Source organism: Protopterus annectens, chromosome 7.part1 (assembly GCF_019279795.1).
Source record: "Protopterus annectens isolate FY-2018-M chromosome 7.part1, PAN1.0, whole genome shotgun sequence".
Taxonomy (NCBI): domain Eukaryota; kingdom Metazoa; phylum Chordata; order Ceratodontiformes; family Protopteridae; genus Protopterus; species Protopterus annectens.
The window spans coordinates 188,147,158-188,171,898 of NC_056740.1; the positions used below are offsets into that span (position 1 = coordinate 188,147,158).

A 24,741-nucleotide genomic window follows, 5' to 3' on the forward strand; every position below is an offset into this window, starting at 1 on the left:
ATTTATGGCACACGCTATTGAGCTTACAGATCTGAGGCTTGTCCAAAGGTACATCTAAGGTGACATACATCAGCAGATAGTGTAGAGTGGGACTATGGGATGTGTACTGGGTGGGAAAGGCTTCATAATGGTACTGTCTCTCTCACTGTCTGTGTGTCTCTTCCCCATGTGTATGTGTGTGTATGTTTGAATTACTGTAGTATGTTGGCCTTAGATACGTGTGCGTATCACACAAAACAGATGGAGATTTACCACATATTTACCACCTACAGCTGGTTGTGGGTTTTCCTGTCCAGTGTGTGTGTGTGTGTGTGTGTGTGTGTGTGTGTGTGTGTGTGTGTGTGTGTGTGTGTGTGTGTGTGTGTGTGAAGACCAAACAGTTTACATTTTATGTGTGTGCACAAACATCTGCAGATAACAGATATCTATGGTCCACTGTGGTGTCAGACATGGGCTTTATTTCTCTAAGTGTAGGAGCATGCCCAGTATGACCTTCTATATTGCCTGTGGGAATCCATTCTAGTGGGAGCTGTACTCCAGTTCAGGGATTTGTGTGCTACAGCTACACCTAGCAAGCTATTTTTGCAGGATTTTTGTATATAGGTTGCGAATATGGAGACACAATTGGCCCAAACATGGGGGGATACTGTGTGTAACTAAGTTTCCTATTAGTGTCTGTGTTGCTTGTGTAACATGTTCTGTTTTAGCATAGATTTTTGGACATATGTACTGTTTTACAGTGTAATATATTGTGTCATCAACTACTGACAGATATCATTGTTTTCTCACAGTTGTTTACCAGGGAAATACAACAGCAATGCAGCAGAGACCACTATTGTGAGGCAAAGACTAGACATTGTGGCACAATCCTGCCATTGTGGAGGGTTGGCTACAGACAACTGAGTGATGGGTCTGTGTAAATGGTCAAGCACCTTGTTGCTATGCTGGCTGGGAATCCCCTACTTGTGCATTTCTCAACTTAACTGAATGGCCATATCCTGCTGTGGGCATACCTCTCAGCTGTACAGATTTGGCCAGGTTATCCAAAGGCAGGACTCATATATCTGGTCATTTCCCTTCACATTGTGGTTTACAAGCAGGTTTGTGGTTATGCATTCATGGGTTTGCAGTCAGGGGGAAGTATGAGCACACATTTGAGTTTCAGAATTCACACACTCCTTGATATCCATGCTTTTATGCCCCCCTCTGTAATTCTATCCTCTTCCCAACAGTATGGGAGCAATATCTCAGAAGTATTTCTATAGTTTGACCTTTATCCCAGCAGTATTTATGTCTTGGTCCACAATTCTTGCACTAGGACATAGAGAGGCATGCTACTGGCATTTGTCAGCATGGCCGTGCATTTGTTTTCTGCTTAATGTGTTATGTTGTTAGTCAGGACCCTATGACATTCTGTATAATGGCACTATGGATGAAGCATATGATGGCAGTATGGGTGAGCCATGGGCATTTGCCAGAAGCCTGTAGGCCACATGAGAGTGATGCAGGCCACTGCATTTTGTCACTCATATGTTACCAGGTTGCAAGCCAGTGGATTCCCCTGGGGTGACATGGGCAAGTGGGTGAGGTGTTCCTGGCAGTCCTTCTAGTTCATAGTGATGCATCAATCTGGATGTGTGCAGGGTGCTGCTTACGGCTAAGGACACATCTGCATGGGACATCATTTCAGCATGCTGCATCCTGTGTGTATTCCATAAAAGAAGTGTGATGATTCTGTAATCATTCTCAACAGCAAGGATATGACTGATAAAATACCTGTGGCTGTTGGGGGGAGGTGGACTGAGTGCATGTGTGATATGGAAACTTATGGCACCTGACTCACACATATAACTGGGACCTTTTCCTTCTCCTGTCTTGTACGTGGACATCAGCAGTGTGTCATTAATTTATAACTGTGGCTTTTGAGGGCTGCCAGTGATTGGGCAGACAACCAGTATTCCATATTAGAAGGACAACTAATGTGATGCGAACCTCTATATTTAATTCCAAAGGTGTGTGCAATTCAGAGTTACTTTCAAGGCACTGAGTAGAGTACTTCCACCTGTGTACTGTTTCTATGTGTGGACCCCTGTTCATAGCCTGTCCAGCTTTCTGACAGTGACAAATATTGACATCTGGACAGTGAGTGTGTACAAGTAGTAACATAGGTGTAGCTGAAAAGCAGATTGGTTGGCACTGTAGTCATTGGAACATGGCCCTGTCAACCACAGTACTGTACCTAGGCCACTGAGACACAACATCTAGGGCTACATGCTGTCCACTTCCAGACAATATTAAACGCTCACAAAAAATTGGCACACTGACCCCTGCATATAGTGGATATGCACTAATTATCATGTTGATTGGGACAGCTCAGGCAATCTGTGCTCCACTGATATTATTCTACAAAAGTACATGTTACTGCCATTTATACATAGGGCTGGGGGGGGCATACCTGACAACTTTACACATTTGCACTAGTATTTCAGTTATACTCTGTTTGCTTCCATTTAGTATTATATTGTACCCTATCTTGCAGAATGGAGGCATATCAGTAAAGTACACAATTTATATTGTAATGGCATACATTTCAGTTTCAGACTTCTTAGTATTCAGAACTATACTGCAACTGCCAGACCTGTTGTAGTATGTCTGTGTAGGTCTGTAGGGGGGCTGTTCACCATTGCCAGAATTTGTGGAGCTTTACTCGGCCTTTCTTTTTGGTCATCTACACCTGTCCTGCTGGGTGAGGCTGGGAGGTGGCTATGGGAACACTTATTGACATCCATGCGTGTGACCTGTGGACACCCACAGTTAGTCGAGCCACCACATGTACTGCAGTGGGAGTTGTCACCTTGAGTACTACTTCGTAGTATGGAGACAACAGTATTTGTTATGGATCTCATGCTGTCCTGTATAGTGGTCAGCTATCTGCTGCTATCCCATTTGGCCACCCAATTTCCTTGCATGCTTGCATGCATAGCATTGATATAACTGTCAGAACATACTACTCCATTCAGTAATTGATAGTAAGGGTGACTTACCTTGGGCCTGGGGTGGTACTGAGGATGGTGCTGGAGGGCTGACTATGTGGGATGCACGCAATACACTCCCTGTACATGGTAAAGCACAGGTAGTGTCATGTTTGGCATCCCTTTTACTTTATGTGTGAGTCAGAGTGAGGTATCAGTCCCTGGGTCCCTACAGTGTCAGTGTGTGTGTGTGCTATGCATTGCCTCTTTGCCGAGGCAGAGGCTTACTGGGCATGCCTCTGTTTGCCTATAGGGGCAGGCTCAGGAAGTTCGTCCTCCAAGTCCCTCTGTGCCTGTGGTGACCTTGGCAATGGTGGGGGGCTGTGCGGCCCCTCCCCGTGTTGTTCCGGCTGCAGCCATTTTCACAGGATCATATTGTGTAGCATGGCACATACTATGAACATTTGTCCACATGTAGGTGGAGAGTACTGCAAGGCTCCATAGGATATGTCAAGGCAGTGGAACCGTGACTTGAGCATCCCAACCACATGCTCTATAAAGATCCTGGTTTGTGCATGTGCCTCATTATGGCATTCTTGTTCAGGGGTGTGTGCATTCCAGATGGGTGACATTAGCCACGGCTCCAGTGCGTAGTCAGCATCCCCCACTAGATGGCCAGTTGGGATGTCCCCCCTGGCAAACCCCTGATACAGCTATGAGGAATGCCAGATGTGGGAGTTGTGATAGCTTCCAGGGCTGCCAGCACACACTTGCATGATAATGCTCTGGGCATCGCACACAACCTGGCAGTTGATGGAGGGGAAGCCCTCGCGGTTGATGTAGACCCTACCCCCCTCACCAGGTGGTGCTTTGATGTGGATGTGCATGCAGTCTATGGTACCCAGTACCTGCGGGTATTAAGCTACATGGTGGAAGAGATGCATATTGCTGGTCAATTCCTCACAGGTGTTGGGGAAGTAGATGTGTTCACAGATGTGGTAGCATGGCATCCAGGAACTGATGGGAGTACTCTGGATGCAGATGCCTGTGACACCTCCATGACATCCCCAGTAGGTCTTTGGAAAGTACCTGCAGCTAGTATTCTTAAGGCTACACATACCTTAGTATCCACTGGGATGGGTTCCCCTCTGTTTGTTCTGGATGTGAGGCAAGGTCGGCACAGCTCCACAATTTGCTGATGTCCCTGTCCACCCTGTAACGCTCTACAGTCTCCAGGTCATGTAGCCCCTGATAGGTCATCCTGGGTCTGAACACTCTCCTCCTCCTCCTGGGTCTGCAGCAGTTGGCAGCAGTATCCTCCTCACCACTGTCAGCCTCCAGCACATAGTGATGTATCCAAGCAATGGCAGCCCTAGCATTTTGTCGGTTTAAATTCCCAGGTTTACTCCAAAGGTGCAGAGTTTGTGGGGAAACACAGACTGAGGGGTATTTCCATACTTTATAGTGGTGTGATGCTACTGCTGCCTGTCAGATTGGCCATTTCCGATTCATTCCAGCTGCCAGCTTACTTGTTCATGGCTTGGATTTAGCCACTGTGAGTGTTAGAAACATTACTGGTGATTTGTGGATGATTGCCTTTTTCTGCTGTTGCCCTTTTTGTAGTTAATTTCTACTTGCATCTCCTCCCATTTACACCTCTGCAGCTACCTGCCAGCTGTAATATATTTGCAGGGGCCATTCTGAGTTGCAAGATTCCCATAGTAGTGATTTCTAAATCATTTCAGCTTTATTTTGTGCTGTTGCCCTTTAATTCTATTTTACATGTCCTCCCATCTTCAGCTCTGCAGCCACCTGTCAGCTGTATTATTTGAGTGCTTTCATTGGCCAGTTGTGGGATGCAGACTCCCATATTGCTGATTTGTATAGTGTTTCCCTTGTTCTGCTACTTCCTTTGCCTTTTCCTTCTACCCTTCCTCTTTCAGCCTGTTGGCTATGTCCCTCCCCTGCACGTGCACACTCTCTTCAGTTCATGGAGTTATGAGTACACAGCCTCAGACACAACCCCTCTCCTAGCTGTGCATAGCTAAGCAGACACCAGCCAACACGGCTCCAATGTGCTTCCAGCAAGCATGACACAACCCCTTTTCATGTTCTTTGCTCCTCCTGCCTACACGATGGTGTTAGAGCACCTACATGGTTAGGTGCAGTCTGACACTTAGACATTTTCCTGTTCAACTTGTGATTCAGTACAAGTCCCCTCATTAGCATACCCCACTGCCTTAAGCCCTAGTTACTGCACTATTCCCGAGCCTTCCCCCTTAGCAACCACTGTTCCCTGCCAATGTTTACTTTCTGCATGTCATTGACTATAAAGGCAAAATGCAGAAAGTAGTTCTAATGCAGTCCCCCCAACTTCTACTTCTTCTCCTCCCTCCACTAGCGTACCACATCCCCTGCCCTCAATGACCGAGTTTGGCCAACATAAAATTAAGTTTATATTTTATTATTTTCGAGTGTTTTTTCATGCCGATGGCCACATATATGGCCATTGGCATGCAAAACCTAATTAATACATGCTTTCTGGAGCGCTGACATGGCTCCGTTGTGTAGCTTGCAGAAATGAATTCGGTTAGTAACCGAATACATTTCTGCAAGCTACAATGTTCCAGCACGGAACATGCCGCTTTGCTGGATCACTAATTGGGCTCATTTACATGGTTTTTACCAGCAAATGAGCTTACTAGCATCTTGCATGACTTTCCATGCAGGAACAGTGTACGGCCGCTCAAGAATGTGAAAGCGGCACGTACCTGGAGCGTGAGGCGGCCATTTTCCGTGCAGGAGCTCTTACACTGTTCCTGCACAGAAAATCTCCATTCGAGAATCTGGGGGGTTATCTTGTCTATATGATTACTGTAAGATGATGGCAAATTTCTTCTGTTTGAAATGCTTCAATAAAAGAAGTAAACAAAATAAAAAAAAATCTGTAATCTCGCTGAGGAAAACTACAGCACTGTGATACCAGTAACTCACTCTCTTCCATAACTTGTCTGAAGGTATCAGCTATGAGTTGCAGGACAGTGGTAACAAATATGGTCACTAAAGCCATGACAGCCTTGCTGCAACAATGATTTTGGATGCTTAAAACCATAAATCATATAGTCACCACCAAGTTGGACAGACAATGTACACTTGGTAAAGTAGTGTACAAAGCACCATACTGGATAAACAGGTTTCCAAACAAGAAGAAATAGAAGACTTATAGAACTGTTGCAAAGGTGCTACAACTATTATGTAATTCAGAAGGCACACAGGACTTTTCTAAACATGTAGCAAAGTACAGTTTTGGGTGTCGAGATACTTGCAATCACAGCAGATCTTTGTAGAGTAGTCCTCAACAGTAAATAATAGTACTAGGGTTTTATCCCTGCTACCCTGTCTTCATCCTGCTCATATATTAAAACAACTGTCCCTTATTACTTATGTATGTTTACACTTGTCCCATGCTTGCATCCCATGAAATCATGGTAGATGTGTGAGGCAGTCACAGAAAGTCAGCATTGTTAGGCAGGTAAAGCAGCTTCATCTGTCCATTAACTAAAAAAAAGCAACATACGGGAAATATCAGCTGTGGCATGCTATAAAGATTTGGCAGTTAATAACATAAAATACATGCAAATTGCTAAATAAATGAAAATAATTAAAGAAATGTTCCTCCAAAAAAAATTACATACATCATGTCAGTGGGATGGAGAGTGAGTGGTTTTACTGTTATAGTGTCCATTCCTTAAATGGAAACTGTTATGGTCAAGTCATAAATTACAACTGTACCAAATCACATCAGAGCAGAATCCCAGTGTAGAACTAATATACCCAACTGAAGAGAACAAGTAAATCACCTGAGGTGTAGCTGTGTCAAAACCTGTTCTAAACCTGAAGTCTGCATCCAGTTTGTAATGTTTAAGTAAAGGTGTACACTGTGGACCACGTCAGTTTCTAAAATGTTTTCTCCAGAAACATTTCTGAAATATTGTGCTTATGCTGTCCTAGTAGGATGTGCTAATTTTGCCACATAAATATTAACTGTACTTGTAGTAACACAAGATAACACAATAGACCAACCACTTAAAGAGTGTTGAAAAATTGTATAACACAGAGGAATGGGAAAACCAAGAAAATGCAGCCATGGAAGTATTTATGGAAGACTTAATTATGGCAAGGCTGATGAGACTCTAATAGATAAAAAGAGGAAAAGACGAGATAAAAATGGTACTATATAATCAAGTAATAAAGAAGTCTCCAGGAACAGACAGTATTCCTGGTGAAATTTGGAAGATAGGGTAGAAAAAAGTGATAAAGATGCAAGTTTTTTTTAATGATATTGTAAAAGGGAGACCGTACCAGCATTTTGGAAAAAAAGCTATGGTGAATGTAGTACCCAAACAGAGTAAAGACCCTTCAGATCCAGTGTCATATAGACCCATTTCAAGTTTGAACCATAATTATAAACTATGTATGTCTACACAAAGTAAGAGAATGGCAAAAATGTTAGTGAAGTTGACAGATATGGACCAATGCGGCTTTGCAGAAGTGGAAACAAATATCTGACAACATTAAAAGAACGATGATACAAAAGAAAGCAGAATGTTGGAAAACACCATTATTGTTGATGTGTCTTGATGAAAAGAAAGTATTCAAGAGAGTCAGCTGGGATTTTATGAGTAGAGAAATGGTAGCATATGTGTTCTCTGATGGAATAACAGGGTTACCAAAGAGAATATTTGAAGGGTCAGAGAGTTTCCTTCAGACAACCTGCGTTTGAACAGGGGAATCGGACAGGAATGTTTTCCTTTTCCATTGTTATCTGCTATATATTTAGAGCCATTGGCAAAGAAACAGATTCACAAATTTAAGCCTATATCTTAAAATGGTCCTCAGTATTATGTACATATGCATGAACGGGTTTAACAATACACACACTTATGGGGCAAAACTGACAAATGAACAAATTCTGCACCAAACAGCAATATGGTCCTCTGTAAATACTTTTACAAAGGATTACAAATTGTATTTCTTATTCAGGTCCAGGACAGACTTTGCTAGGAAAATTCTCCAGAGGCTCCTAGATCCTTATCTTTCCTCCTCCCGGGTTGGATAGGCTTTGATAATCAAATCATATACCCAAAAGGCTACTGCAGCAATGGGAATAATGAATATGCTACAGTTGTGCAAGTTGCACTTACATAACAGTAGAAGTTCGAATTCCCCACTTCCGCAGTAGCCACACTCATTTACCTTTCCCCTACTTCTGTACATAGTTATTGGAATATAACATTTTTGTTTACTGTTGTACCTTTTAGAGGTTTAGGATGAGTAAGCTCTTTCTCTCATTATGGTCAAGAAAGTCCTGAAGTTTTCTACACTCTGACTTTTGATTTTCCTTCAAGGGGCCAGCAAATCAACAGTCAGAATGTGTACGTGTGGGAGGATATTAGAGCTTTGTGAAGTCGGACAGTTGTTTTATCCTAGGCAGCCAAAGATTACTACAGCAATTAATATGATGAATATCTACCTTATCTTTCCCGCCATCAATCATCCCATTCATTTCCCACAGGGCGACAGCTGACCTGCAGATGATATTTATGCAGCCACCAGGGACTTTTCTACTAGACCCTAGACTCACTTCACTGGTGGCTGATCTGGACAAACTCGTCACCATAAGGGCTACTATGTCCAATCCCTGCATGCGAGTTCTCCCACCCCCATGTTAATAAGGACTGCCATCACCAGCTTGGTAAACCAAGTCCATATCTTCAGTTATAACTTTTTCACTTGCATGCAGTGAACAGCCATATGGCCCATCAAGTCTCCCTCCAGAGCAAGCAATCTGGCATTTGCTGCTCACTCCTACTCTTCACGGCCTGGCTGTTCCAGCACCCTAGACATTAAATGAATTTGGGTTATCTGGTTCATAGTCAGCTTTCTATGCCACACAACCAGGCTACGCTTGCCAGTCATTGACTTACATTTCTTTAACTTCCATTGCATTTCCCTCACCTAGATTTCTTTAATTCCCACTATATTTGCCTCACCTCCTTTTGATTATTACTTGTAGCTATAACATTTTCTTACTGAGTCTTTGCATCTCTAAATAACACACTTCATTTTGCCCCCCTAAACAGTATTTGCCCTTCCTCCTCACCATTTTTTAATTCCCTTTGTCTGTACATCTGTACCACTGGTCGTTGTTACTTTCCTCTAAGTTTAAAAATACCAAGTTTCTAATACATATTTTAAGCCCACCCCATTTTACATTTTCTCCCTCTTGAGGGCTGACACAAAGCTCATGCTAAACAGCTCTGACTCCAGCTTCTCATTATTCCACACTATATTATACTATAATATTGCATATTATCCAGATTCCTACTATATCCCCTACTGTCCCCATCTTCCTCCCCCTTAGCAATGAATTCCCATACTAGCAATACACCTTAAGCTTTTGTCACATCTACCCTTTCAGCAGCTTGCCACCCAGCCTAGCTCACACCTCTCTCATGCTGAATGACTCTCCGCACATTTCTGCTATTCTGGTGGTCTTTGTTCCAGCAGCTCCCTTCTTCCCTCTGTCTCTGCAGTCCCTTCCCTTAGCTGCTCCTTCATCTGCAGCTTCTCTTCCCGTTCTACTTATTCTCTCTGTAGACCCCCTCCTTCTTGCCTGAATATCCTTCTCTTATCAGTGTAATCAGTCCTACCATATCCTGGACTTTACCTCTTGCCTGTTTCAACTTCTTTTCCTTTCATCCCAAACTCTACACCTTCCTCTCCTTCTCCAGCTACTACAGACTATGACATTTCTGCTTTCTTCCTTTCCAGCTATCTTCCCTTATTCTTCATTCTTCCTCCACCTTTTTTGTATCCTCTGTCCTAACTGCCTCTCCTACTGCCATACAAAGATATTATCCCTTAGATTTGATAAACAGAATTTTCTTGAATGTCAAACTGGAAAGGGCAAATAAATACCACCAACCTACTTTGTCCTCAGGTCTTTGTGTATGTCATGAGCATGTTCCCAACTACAGACACAAGGAAAAGGTAGTTCGTTTTTAACCAACAGTGTTTAGATAGTAGTAGTACTAGGAAGGTCATTAAAGAGAATTGGAAGTGCATTCTGCGCTACTAAGAATTACAGAAATGCACTGATAATTCTCCAGTGTTTGCACACAAACAAGTTTTAATTTAAAATGACTGTTTGAACATTCATGTGTTAGATTTTTGTTCCAATGGAACAAAGGAATGTTCAAAGGTGGAGCATGTAAATACTGCTGTTTTACATATGAAGGATTTTCCATTTTTTTGTCTAGCATGAATAAGTCGTACAGTATTAATGGTCATTTTAACCATAGCAGCACATGGGGTTGTGTATCTTGCTGTGTGCCCTGGATATGAATGCTGCTATATTGGTAAGACAAAAAGTTGAGTCAAAGACTTGAGCATACAAATGCTGCTAAAAGTAAAGAAAGTAAAACACTTTATACAAGCCATGCTACCCTAATACAATACTTAGAAGCAGTTTCTTTTCTTATTATTAATATGTAAATTTTGATCAAATACGCAGAGATTTTAAAATTCAATGTTGGCGCATAAAAAAGTATGCTGAATACTTATTTTAAATGCTAATCACTACACAGGGCAAATGATGACATTACTATTAACATTATGTCCCACTAGATAATGAATTTTATTGTTGAGCTTTATTATTATGTCAATGTTATATGACTCAGGTGGTTATATGTTTGCCTGAGGTATTGTTGCTCTGATGAAGACTCAACATTAATTTGAAAGATTGTTTTTCTGCTTTTTATCTTTAATAGTAAGGGAAATGTCTCATATGGCTGAAAGCAAGTAAAGCACTTAATAACAAAATGCATTTGTTTAAATAAAAACTAATGGACGTATGGCACTTAATTCCACCAGAAAAGCAAGGAGGAAAAAACAGTGAATACATTTAAAATTAAATAGAAAGGCCAAAGATAATTCTAGCAATAATAAAAAGGAAATGCAGACTACAGGACTGGCCTGCCCAGAAACTTCTATTTGCAATACTGATGACCAGTCTTAAGAATGAGTGGGGTATTAACAAGGGAAACCTCGCAGAAGACAAACTAAGCAGCCAGTGGCACAGCTACGTCTGTCTGGGAGCAGAGGGGAGTATCTCTTATGGTAAAGAATGTACTTGGTGCTGAAAGCAAGTAACCAGAAGCTGAAGATACTGCTAGAACAAGAAATGTGAAGGTGATGTGAAATCATAGATACACATCTCAAGATCAAAAACAGGGGGAAATATCAGACATTCCTACTTAATGATCTCATCCTCTCTTGAACTTATTCTTATACTACTAATTTGCTACCACTGACTGTTTTGTCTCCCTACTTCCTGGTCACACACTCTGGGTTCCAAAAGTAAACAGTAACTTATCCCAATAATTCTCCCAGTCTGTGACTGAAAAAGCAAGATGATAACAAATGAGGCATTAGATTAAAGTATGTGGAAGGTGGAACAGTGCGGTAGATAAAGGCTATAATACAAATGCTCTTAAATACACCAAATAAAAAAGACAAAAGTTAGCCCTAAATAGTTTTGTAGACAGTAGGGTACTAGGCAGACCACGTGGGCCTAGCCAATTATTATCTGTCATTACCATCAAGACTTCAATGTAGCCCACAAGTCACTGAATGTACAGTTGTTTCTACTTTAGCAATGCATATAGCACAAAGCACCCATGTAAGTGTAAAATGTTTTTCATTAAATTATTTTATTGCAATCAGACGCTTACGACAGTAGAATCTCACTAGTAAAGCCTCTCTATCTCTGCCCTTGAGATGTGCATGAAAATAATCTACACCTTGAATTAGTTTACATTTATAAAATGACTCGTAGCAGCAGACACAGTATATCAAAAATCCAATATTGTACATAAAGGTATTTTTGGTCCTTTTATAAAAGCAGGTAAATATGACAAAACTGATCATGATCCCCATTTCAATGATTAGATCAGCAACTTAAAGTGAGATATATTAATTACCCTTATGTCATAATGATCTTTCAGACCATCTTCTACATGGTTTAAATATTCGTAGATGTCCAGTCTGTCTAGACAGCTGTCCAGCAAAGTGTACATGCATTCAAAGGCTGCTTTGCGCACATCAAGACCGTCATCCACAGTGTGTTTGAATGGTCCCATTTCTACCTGCAATAAAATATGTAAATGTAAGACTCTGCAAGAAAATAAAAATAAAAAAGCAAACTATGCCACTGTTAAAAAAGCAAACTATGCCACTGTATTTACAACTTCTGATCAACGTCTATGATCAAACAACAACAGAGGTGGTTGGTGAATTCAAAGCAATGGAGTGGGCCACAGAAATTAAAAAAAAATGAATATGACTATATTTTGGCAGGGTTAACTAGCATGGTTATAATTTTTTCATAAATAACTGGTCATACAATGCTGCATATGCTAACTAATCTTTCAGTAGCAGTCTTTCCTTTTCACAGTATATACCAAAGCTATTTTTAGAAAGAGGTCACAAAATATATATGATGTGGCTATAGCCACTTTATTGACTGTGTACATATCAAATGTCTGACTGTGAGCAAATAAAATAATGCCTACAGTAATGTATTTCCACTTGTTTTATACAAACACACACACGCCCTGCAAGACAGATCAACTGTTTAACTGTGTTCAAACTGCAGTGGCCATTTTCATTCACAGACTGCTTCAGTGCCCACTTAATACAGCCACTTTGACTGTATACACACACAATGTCGAATTCTAAAAATATAAAAAATGGCAATAGCAATTTATTGCAGCTTATTACTGTCAGACAATGTGACAGCCTACAACCTCTCCATTCACACACACACAAACATTCCTACCAATTACATAAACCTTAATGAATGTGTACACCATAAATGTAAAAAAGGCCACTACAGTGCATTTAAACTTGCTGCTATCAGATGGAGTGCAAACCAATGCAACCTCCCATGTACACTTCCACCAACTGCAGCTGCTTTACTGATTACACCTCAGATATCTAACTTACCAAATAAATGGCTACAGTAATGAGCTTCAGCAAGTTATCATATACTCAGTGTAACTCAATGCAATGCTTCTATGCACAACTGCCACAAACATCCATTAATTCAGACATTGTACTCCTTGTGTAGGCGCACTTCAGTGATCAAATGAAGAACAAATAATGTCCATGACAATCTATTTCAGCTCAATGCTGTCAGACACAAAATGCAACATCTTGCAATCCCTGTGCATGCATACACTTAGATACATCTATCAACTACAGACTGACCAAAGTGGAATATGTTGGGGACTTACAAGATGGCTGTATACTGAGTAACAGCTTAATTTCAGCTCTCCCAGTGTGAAAACAGAAACTGAGAAAAAAGAGCCAGTATATTTGTCTTTTTGGGTAAATTTCAAATACTTGCTAGTAAGTGCACTGCCTGAATGCCAGCAAAGAAGAAATTCAGAGAACCTGAAAGAAAATCAACCACAAAAGGTGAGAAGAAAACACTGGCAGTGAAGAATCTTGCAGATGTTCAGGAAAAAAGCAGTTCAAGCTCCAGCTTTGGTGCAAGACATGGCTTCCAGTAATCTGGAGGAAAAATAAGTCACATGCTCAGAGCTGATTAGAATAAACGAAACACTGAAGGAGTGTATCAACTCAAAAAACAAAAGGCGGGAACAAACAGAAGAAGTTTTAAACAGATATTCAGAGGAGATAATGAAACTGCAAAAATCAGAGGTCAAAAATGAAGAAAAGGTTGGCTGAGTAAGTTTCAAAAAATGATAGAATTAAAGGACACAACACAAAGGAAAAATGAGATTTTCTGCTGTACCAAAGAAACTAGAAGGAACAAACTGCATTAATTTTATGATGGCACAAATAAGCAACATGACTGGTACTCCACAGCAGGAACTGCTAACTGAAATGTCACACCATGTGTATGCTCCAAATCTGGCCATGAGAATGTAGCCAAGAACTTTAAAGATAAAAAAACAGACACCAATTAGTATAAGCAGAAGCACAGGTGATTACATGCATCTTAGAATGGATAACCACAACTTCAGGTTAATTAGGGCCTGTGTTTGCAGTTGTATATTTGGCACAAATATTCCTGTTAGGAGGGTTAAACTTCATTAAGATGTACTTTATGTGTGTTTGTATTAAGTTAACATGTTATAGGGTGTCCTGAGGATGTGTTTGTTTTTCTTTTTGAGGGTTTTTATTTAAAAAAAAAGTTTTGTAAAATGCGACATAGATACCAATGTTAAGAAAAACTGTGTAAAGGATTAACCTGCCAAACATTAATCTGTGCATGTATTACAAATGTTGGAAACAGACATTTCAAAAAGCTGCCATATATAATAGGTGGGAATAATGACTTCTCACTATAATGGCAGCACTTTCCATAATATATTGGAATGTGAATGGTCTCATAGGCATAGACAAAAATTACTTATTTATTTTACATTTGTTGACCGGGATAGCCCAACTGAATACATGCCCATTTTCAGTGGAGGCCTGGGGAGAAAAGCTCCAAGGTAGAACATACAGTAAAAATCACAATTTGATTACAAGTTACGCACAGTTTACAGGCTTCAGTTGAACAAGCAGGTAATATAATCATACATTTTTAAAACATTGCTGAGAAATTGACTACGCAATGTAACATGATTACAGAATACAGAAGAGGATCTAGTCGGGTTGTAAGCAAGAACATAGATGGTGAGTTTTAAAGTATAGCTTGAGGCTTTTTTTGAACTGAGTAAGAGAGGGTTCAAGAGTAAGATCAGCAGGAAGAGAGTTCCAAGTTTTGCCAACAGTTAGCAAATAGACAGTCCCCAGCAGAGTTGCGGATTTTGGATGTTTGAACCAGTAGTTTATTAGAAGAGCGAAGTGACCTCAGATTGCTGTAAGGGTTAATAATATTTTTTTAAGTGCAGGCGTATTATCAGGGTGGCTGAGAACTTTATGGACAATTATAAGCTGGTTGTACTGAAGTAGGCTAGGCCATTCTAGCTACTCCAGAAGATTTAGGTTGTGACAGTGGTGAGTCCTATAAGCCGTGCCTTTTGACAATTTAGCAATATGGTTATAACAGCTGGAGAGTTTTCTAACAGCGGATTTCTTCAAATTAGCAAGTAGAGGGGAGGCATACAGAAGAGTTGACAGTAGATGGGAACAAGCAATAGCAGTCCTAGCAAATGGAGTAAGGAAAGGTTTGATCTTATAGAGGGAGCCAAGTTTTTTGTTAATGGTTTTGATAGTTTGATTGACATGGATATCAAATTTGAGGGTGTTGTTTATTGTGACGCCTAAGAGTTTGGTTTGCGCAGCTGGGGAGATAATGGTACCATTATTACATTTTATGGTAAAGAGTAGTGAGGAAGACTTACAAGTGTTGGAGAAAAGAAACAACTTTGTTTTGTTAGGGTTTAATTTAAGCTGACGTTTAGAGAACCAGTTTTCAACTATATTGAAAGTATTCTGGGTTAATGTCATTAAATCTGTTGGGGAGGGGGCTGAACAAATCAAGGTGGAGTCATCTGCATATTGGATACAGGTAGCATTTGGGATGAAAGTAGGAAGGTCATTAATAAAGATAGAGAAAAGAAGCGGTCCTAGTATGGAGTCCCGGGGGATGCCTAGGGTGAAGGGTAGATGGGTTGATAGTTTGTCCTGCCATAGGACAGCTTGCTGTCTACCACACAGGTAAGACTGACACCACTGAAGTGCATGGCTATTTAGTGAGAATGCCGTAAGGGTGTGCATGAGTATTTGGTGGGTGACCACATCGGAGGCCTTGGAGAGATCTAAAAAGAGGGCTGAGGAAAGCTTGCTGTTATTTTGGTTATGGTTTATGGTGTTAGAGAAGGATAGGAGGGCTGAGATAGTACTGTGGTGTGGCATAAAACTGAGTTAGCCAACAGCTTATTCTGGGAAATATAATGCACAAGTTGTTTTTGGACACACTTCTCCATAATTTTAGCCAATGGTGACAGAATAACTATGGGTCTAAAGTTTGGCAGTTTGAAGGAGCTGCCTCCTTTATCCAATTTAGGATACTGTCTTTGTTTTTGGGTTTGCCTATCCTAGTGGGGGAGGATATGAGCTGCATAAAATGTGTAGACTGACATGGGTTGTAGGAGATTCTGAGGAACAGGTGTTCCAATCAATGTTAAAATCGCCAAGCACCATAGCTTCTTGGGGGTAGGTACTGGATAACCAGTGGAGAATGTCCTCTAGGGTGTTTGTATTATTACCTGGGGGAATGTAAATGCAGACAATGTTTATGCATTTGTTATTGTTAATCTGTAGCTTGGTAATAAGAATTTCTGCACTATTAAACTGGGGTGGTTGTAGGGAGACCGTAGTAACATCTAATGTATTTTTATAGAGTACAGCTACCCCACCACCCTTCCTCGTAGATCAATCTAAGCATGTCGTACCCTGGTGGTATTACTTCCTTGACTTTAGTTACCAGTTTTAGCCAGGTTTCCGTGAGACATAATACATCTGGGGAGGAAATTGCTAAGAGGGCAAGCAAATTATGGACCTTATTGTTTATGCTTCTGATATTCAGATGGCAGGTCAGGAGAGAATTAGGGGGCCTATTAGCCAATGCTTTGTTAGAAGGAATATTAGTTTGGGAACTGGAATCAACAGGTGGGAATGGGCCAGGGTTTGGATGGATGTCTCCATCCATTGTCAGGCTGTAATGTAAGCTAACTATGAGTTTCATAATTTTGTTTATGAATTTTTGGTAATGTTTAGTTTTGGAGCTGATATAAAAAGAAAAGAATTATATTAAGAAATACATAGTGCAAATAGCAATGCTAAAGGAGACACATTTGGAAATAAATGAATGTGTCAATTTGCTAATGTAAGGATTTCAGGACAGATACTATGCAGAATATTGGGGTCAAATGAAAAAGAGGAGTACTTGTATTAATTGCTAGTAGATCTCCAGTAGTGATAGAAGATGTAAAAAAAAGATAAGGCCAGTTTTGTGGAAGTAATAGGCTACTGGCAAGGGATGAGGATTACACTGGCATGTATTTATACCACCTAAAGCTACTATTATCGAGTTTAAAAACATTTTGCAAGAAACTGTGACGCCCTCCACTGCTACCAATATGTGATGGCCACTAATAGGTGTCATCCCCATGCTGGGCCAGTAATCAAGAAGCCTGAATCCTTACCACTGACACTGGAGAGGGATGTGCAATTGGAATGCAAATGGATGTACACTCAGTATTTCCAGACACAGGCCTCTCTGCATCAAGTACAATTTCCCTTAAGAGCACAGAGGGAACACACTCAGCCTGGTGTCTGTAAACCCAGTGCTTTGTGTCCTTGCCCCAAAGTAGCTGAGACACACACACACTAAGATTTAATTTTCACACACACACACACACACATACACACACCTGGGAAAGGCTGGCACAGATTACCTGCTCTACCAGCTTTGTCCAGACTATAAATTAGATTCACTGCCACAGTCAGTTATTACAAGGCTCTTATCAAGGGTATCAGATTATACAGTGCAATATTAATACTAATACAAATTATAATAGTTGATCACAACTGTTAGGCCTTCTGGAGTGGCCCACACAGTGTCATCAAATAAATGTAAGTACTCTAAATGGTTAGATACTCTCTATAAACAGCAGTCACAATAAGAGTTTCAAATATATTTAATAATTAATAATAAAAGAACATGAAAATATTCAATATCTATTTACAGTAAACCACAGAGTTCAAAATCACAGAAAATAATGAAATTAACATTGATGGACAGACTCATACAAATAAAGAAAACACTCTCTAAACTAAGCTTCACTATATTTCTGACTGTTCCCTCGTTAGGTTACTTACTACCACAAGGCAAGATGCTGTGGGTGAAGGTCTTTCTAGTCAGGCTTCCTAAACAGAATACTCTCTACTCTCAGATTACTCCCTGTAAAATATAACAGCCAAGATGCCTTGCAGAATGACCTCATCTTGTCACAGGACTCTAGGTTCCCACAATATCTCCTTTTGAAGTTTGAGACAGGACTTTAGCAAACTGCTACAATACACATTTAGAGCTTTTATGACAGTGCCAAGGAACCAGAAACATTTACAACACCTACTCCTTCTTTACAAAAGCTAACAGATAACGGCTATTACCAGACATACCGTCTCAGGTCCCATTCAAGCACTGTGGTGCGTCTGTTAACAGTTAAACAGCTCATTTACATTCCACTTATTTTTCCTAAAATAAGTCAGCTGGTTAACCTTTGCTGTGCCAGTGTCCTCTATTAAAATATATACATTTAATTCAGTTACAATGATACATGTACATTTCTCCTCATTTCAACAGGGTGAACTGTTGATACATTTTAACACAATTAACACAAGCAAAGCTTACAAATACATTTTCAGCACAAGCACCTGTGCAGATCAGTTTGATATACTAATGACATATAATTTACAAAATTCCAGTTTGTTGATACAGTCTCGAAAAATCACCCATGCAGCTTTAAAAACGAATCCACTCAACTGTTTTGCCTGTTAGGCTTCCTACCTTTCTGCACTGTTTTACTTTCACTTTGAAAACCAAGTTGAAAAACCTCTAGCTGGCTCTGAAATGATAATGTCACATCTGCCAAAGCTCTTGCTCTAACTACCGGGACATTTCTTCCCCCAAAGTGATATAATCCCTGCCTGATTTTGCATGCTGTATGGAAGAGCCAGTGGACCTCCCACATTGTGATATCAGAGCTGCCTTGCCCAGCCCACTCTTAACCTAGCAAAAATGTCAAACTATAATCTCACTTTTCTTAAAAGCCCTACCAATACGTGACAAAGTACAGGCAGAAGCACAGTAACAGCTGCAAAAACTAAGAGCATAGATTTGCAATGACGATGCATAGACATTAACTGCATGTTTTTACATAAGAAGCAGATGTCTGTCACAATTAATCGACAACACTACATCAGATTACAAGTATGCAATACAGTAATTTTCTTAAATTACCACTTAAAAAAAGCATGAGTGCTGTCGTGCAAGTCTGTGAAATATTTTGCGTTTATAGTGCATCATTTGTTAGCTATTTAACCAAACAGGAAAGAAAAATAAGTGGGAGTTTGATGCTTTGCAAAACAGTGATTATTCCCAGTGCTATGGAGCTTGGTTCTAAATTTGACAGGAGGAGTGCAACAAAAAAAATCTCCCACTGTAAGGAAGGAAAGGCTGACAAGAAAACAGTACATTAGTCTGGTCACCTGCTGTAAGCTGTCAATCACATGCAGATAATGGGTCAAATTATCCTTAGCTCTTTGACATCTAGGGAAGTAGTGGGAAGGGGGAGATATCTTGAGAACTAGATTTCAGCCTTCACAAAAGAAATCAAGTTAGCATTTCTAAGAAGAAAGAGCAATAAAATGCACTTTTCAATTCTGTTCTGTAGCATTTGCACTGCTTGTGTTTGAAGTAGTCAATGAAAAAAATAACATTTTAACCAAAAGTAGGTGACTATAACACAGCAGTGAATACCTGTAAAAAACAGTAGAATGACAGGAGCTTTAGGGAAAATGTGGCAGATCTGATGCAATTTTTTGGAGACAAACAATGCATTGTGGGATACTTAGAGGCAGACTAAACAGTCAGAATTATTTCAAGATGTCAGAACCCATGTGGTCAGAGTCAGAAATTGCGTATAAAAATATCTAAAAAGCTCTAAATAGTCCCAGGGTGGTGTTAAAATATAGGAAACACCAAACCATGATGAAATAAACATGTTTTTGAGTCTGTGGGTGTGGTTGTCCTTTAACTGCCCTACTTCTCCTAGCATGGCTGGCAGTTACCTCCTATCATCACATCTCTCCCCCCCGTGAAGACTCAAGCTAGTTGTTCAAGTGACCCTTGAGAAACATGGCTTAAGAGAGATAAGCTTATCTGGGAATATGTTACCCCATTCCTTGTCTTGAGAGCCCATCTGCGTTGGCATTGGTGACCCCACTATGGTACTGCACTGTCATGTCATATGCCTGCAGTCCTAAGCTCCACCTTAATAACTTGGAATTTTGCTGGCTGGCTCTATGTAGCCATGTTAATGGATTGTGGTATGTAACTACAGTGAATTTCCTTCCATACAGATAAGGCTGAAGTTTCTGCAGTGACCATACTGTGTCTAGACATTCCTTTTCTACAGCTGTATAACATTCTTCCCTGGGTTGGAAGTCTACGGTTGAGCTGTACCACTGGGTGCTCTTTGCCCTTTGAGGAAACCTGGCTAAGTATAGCCCCCCACCCCATGGTTTGAAGCATCCACCTGCACAATAAATTCTTTGCTATAATCTGGACTGGATGATGCAGGGCTCCTCCTAAAGCTCTTTTAGGCTTCTGGATGCCTGCTCACATGCTGGGGTCCACACTACCTTATATGGTCCATTTTTCCTTGTCAGGTCTGTGAGGGGAGCAGCTATGGTACTATAATTGGGGACAAACTTTCTATAGTACCCCACTGTCCCTGAGAATGCCCTCAACTGATTTTTGGTAACAGGGGCAGGTCATGACTTAATGGCTACCTTTCTGGCAGGTTCTGGCCTGATCTTACCACTCCCCACTCTGTCACATGTAGGAGACCTCTGCCATACCCACCTGACACTTACAGGGCTTAATGGTCAACCCTGCCCTTGGCAGTCTGTCAGCACCTCCCTGACATGCTGAAGGTGCAATTGCCAGGAATGGCTGTAGATGGCAATATCATCCAGGTAAGCAAGGGTATAATCTCCTGCTCCTGGTAGGATAAGATCTACCAGCCTTTGGAAAGTTGCTGGGGCATTTTTCATCCCAAACAGCATCTTCATGAACTCATACAAGCCAAAAAGCATTACAAACGCTAACCTCTCTCTCTAGTGCTGGAAGTCAAGGATACCTGCCGATAACCTTTGGTAATATCAATAGTGCTCAGATACTTAGCCCCACCCAGCTGCTCTAGGGGTTCATCTGTCCTAGGCATGGGGTAAGCACCTGACTGTGTGTGACTATTTAGTTTCATGTAGTCCACACAGAACCTAGTGCGACCCTCCTTTTTTGGAACCAGCACCACTGAGGAAGCCAGGGAGTGCTGGACTCCTGGATTACTCTCATTTCCAACATCTCCTACATCTCCTCCCTCAGAGTCTGTCTGACTTGCTCAAGCACCCTGTAAGGGGCCTACTTTATAGGTCTTTGGGGCCCTGTATCCACACGGTGCTGCATCAGGTGGGTACACCCTGGTTTCTCAGTGAACATGTCTCCAAACTCTTGTAACACTGCTCAAATTTCTCGAACCTGGGTAGGGGATAGCCACTGGAACATGGCTACCCCTTCCACTGAGGTGTCAGTCCGAGCAAAGACTCAGCACAGGGGGTCTCTCTATCATGGTAAGGCTTCCTCATGTTAATATGGTACAATTTGTGCCCCTGCCTCCTGCCTAGCAGTTCTATCCATGTAGTTAACATCACTGACCTTCCTTACCAACTTGAAGGATCCCTCCGAAGCTGCCTACAGTTTACTGGGTCCGACAGGAATGAGAAAGGGATCCTATTCCAAATGCCTTTGAGCTACCAGCTCAGGGTATCTAGTGGTATAATCTAATACCACTAGAATATACTTCTTCCCTGTGGAACTTGGGGTACTCAGAAGTCCCACAATATCCATAGTTAACCACTGAAATGGCTCCTCTATTACAGGCAAAGGCATCAAAGGAGCTTTGACCGCTTCTCCTGCCTTGCCTACTGTTTGGCATGGCTCACAGGTCCTGCAGTATCCTGTTACATCCCTGGCATTCCCAGACCAATAAAAGTTCTGCATAATATGTCTCGGTACACTTTATGCCAATATGACCTGCAAAGGGAATGTCATGGGCTATGGCTAGAAGTGCCAGACTGTAGGTTCTGGGCACTACCAACTGCTGTATTAACTCTCCTTCTAGCCCTCCCTCAGGGGTCCACTCTCTATACACTTACCCTTTGTTGCAATATACAGATTCTCCTTTTCCTTGAGAATCAGACGCCTCCCTAGCTACCTTCCTCAAGCCTCTTAGTGTAGGGTCTGAGAGCTGACCCTGAGAACTTTCTCTTTATAACTCTTCCCAGCTCCCCTTCCACAGGAATTATGGTATCCTCTGACAGTGGCACCTCATTGTCAGCCTGGGTACTACTACTCACCTCTGCCCTTGCAGTCGCTCTGTCCAGGGGAACATCAGTACCAACCAGCAGCTGTGGCTCACCTTCAGTCTCACTGCTAGAGGGTAGCTCCTTACCTGAAGCAGCCACATCACCAGTCTTAGCTTCAGGTGTGCAGCTTGTATGGGTTTCCCTCAGGCTACTAGACCCACATGCCTGTCTCCAAGCCTGAGTGTCACTGCATGCACACGAGGTACTACATTATCAAAATCATTCCTTATAAAGACATCTGCAGGAGGATATCCTCAAACACACCTACTTGTTTGCTTCCTTTTCCACCCTCCCAGCCAAGGTGAACCCTTGTCAAAGGCACCTGGAATGGGATCCCTCCTAAACCTCTGACTGTAGTGGACTGCCCAAGCAAGTACTGCTCCTCTTTAACTACTGCAGGCTTCACAATGGTTATATCAGAGGCTGTGTGTCTCTCTCTTGGCAGTGGCCTGTTTTCATTCAACCAAGATCATATATAAACTCTGCTGGTAGTTTGGTACCCTTGTTGTCTCCAGACAACTTACCATTGGCATTCTGTTATTCCCACCTGTTGGCTCCCCCACCTTCTGTTCCCACCTTGCCTCACTGGTTACATTTAAAACATTTAACCCTTGATCCTGGCCATGTACCTTAACTAGTGGCTTCCCTGTTACTGGTGAACTGTGTTGGGGCAGTTTATGCTGCCCACTATGGGTTCCCTTATATTCATGTGCAGCACTGGGTATCCCTTTCCTGTGCACTGATACCCTACTTGCTAGGTATAGAGCTCCCTTTTTCCCCAGCTCATCTGCAGAGTTGCATTCTCTGTCTGCCAACCAGATTCTCATGTCCTCAGGCAAAGTGCTAAGGGCTTGTTCCCGCACCAAAAGGTCTGCCAGCCCTTGAAAAGTGGTGACCTGACACCCACTCACCCACCTATGAAAATAAGTGCTTAGTTCAGCAATATAATCATACACTTTCATCTGCCTTGTGCCTATGCTCACAAAACTATTTCTGTGGTCTGGAGACGGATGTGTACTTGGAATACAAATGGATACACACTGTATTTCCAGATGCAGACCTCTCTGCATCAAGTAAAATTTCCCTTAAAAGCACACAGGGAACACCCTCAGCCCGGGGTTTGGATGTCTCTGTCTCCCTCCAGATTCCCAGTAAGACTCCCCACTGGTACAGCTGTAGGGTTAAGGTCTTCAGCTGAGTGTCCAAGCCAAGTCCTCCAGCACCTTCTCTGTAAACCATGTGCTTCGTGTCCCTGCCCCAAGTAGCTGACACACACACTCTAAGATTTAATTTTCACACACACACACACACACACAGATGCACACACATGGGAAAGGCTGGCACACCTGCTCTACCAGCTTTGCCCAGATTATAAGGTGGATTCACTGCCAGTCAGTTACTATAAGGCTCTTACAAGGGTATCCGATTATATGTTGCAATATTAATACTAATACAAATGCTAGCAGTTGACCAAGGCAGTTATGCCTTCTGGAGTGGCCCACACAGGGTCACTAAATAAATATAAGTACTCTCAATAGTTAGATACTCTCTACAAATACCAGCCACAATAAAAGTTTTAAATATACTTAATAATAAAAGAACAAGATAATATTGAATATATATTTACAATAAACCACAGAGTTCCAATCACAGAAAATACTGCAATTAACATTGATGGACAGAATTCAAACAAATAAAGAAAAACACTCTTTAAACTAAGCTTCACTATATACCTGACTGAATCTAAGAATTTTACTGTTTCCTAGTTATGTTACTTACTACCACAAGGCAATATGCTGTCAGTGGGAGTCTTTCTAGTCAGTCTTCCCAAACACAATACTGTATAATCTGAGATTACTTCCTGTAAAATATAATATCCAAGATAACTTGCAAATGACCTCATCTGGGCACCTGACTCTAGGTTTCCACAATATCTCCTTTTGAAGTTTGAGGCAGGACTTTAGCAGACTGCTACAATACACATTTAGAGCTTTTATGGCAGTGCCTAGGAGCAAGAAACATTTACAACCTTCCCCCTTCTTTACAAAAGCTAACATAGTATGGCTGCTCCCAGACCTACCTTTTCCAGTCCCATTCAGCACTGCGGGATGCCTTTTAATGGTTTAACAGTTCATTTACATTTTCCTTATTTTTCTTAAAATAAGCCTGCTGGTTAACCTTTGCTGTGCCAGTGTCCTCTATTAAAACATATACATTTAATTCAGTTGCCATAATACATGCACATTTCTCTTCATTTCAGCAGGGTACACTGTTGATATATTTTAACACAATTAACACAAGCAAAGCTCACAAATACAGTTTCAGCACAAGCATCTGTACAGATCAGTTTGATATACTATTGACATATAATTGCTTACAAAATTCCAGCTAGCCGTGCTGGCACAAGTCATGCATCCATTGCCCTACTTCTCCTAGCATGGCTGCAGTAGCTTCTATCATCACAGAAACAAACAGCTTTCATCAGGAAAGCTTACTTATAGGTGGGGACTGG

The 24,741-nt window shown here is 41.3% G+C and overlaps 1 protein-coding gene across 1 annotated transcript in view; it reads right to left on the reverse strand.

The window, feature by feature from the left end:
* LOC122807680 (cullin-associated NEDD8-dissociated protein 1-like) overlaps positions 1–24,741 on the reverse strand; it is a 1,198,738-nt gene that overhangs the window by 111,698 nt on the left and 1,062,299 nt on the right. Inside the window, exon 13 of the mRNA XM_044078634.1 lies at positions 12,017–12,181. Within this exon, the coding sequence (XP_043934569.1) occupies positions 12,017–12,181 (165 nt within the window). The remainder of the gene's footprint in view (positions 1–12,016; positions 12,182–24,741) is intronic.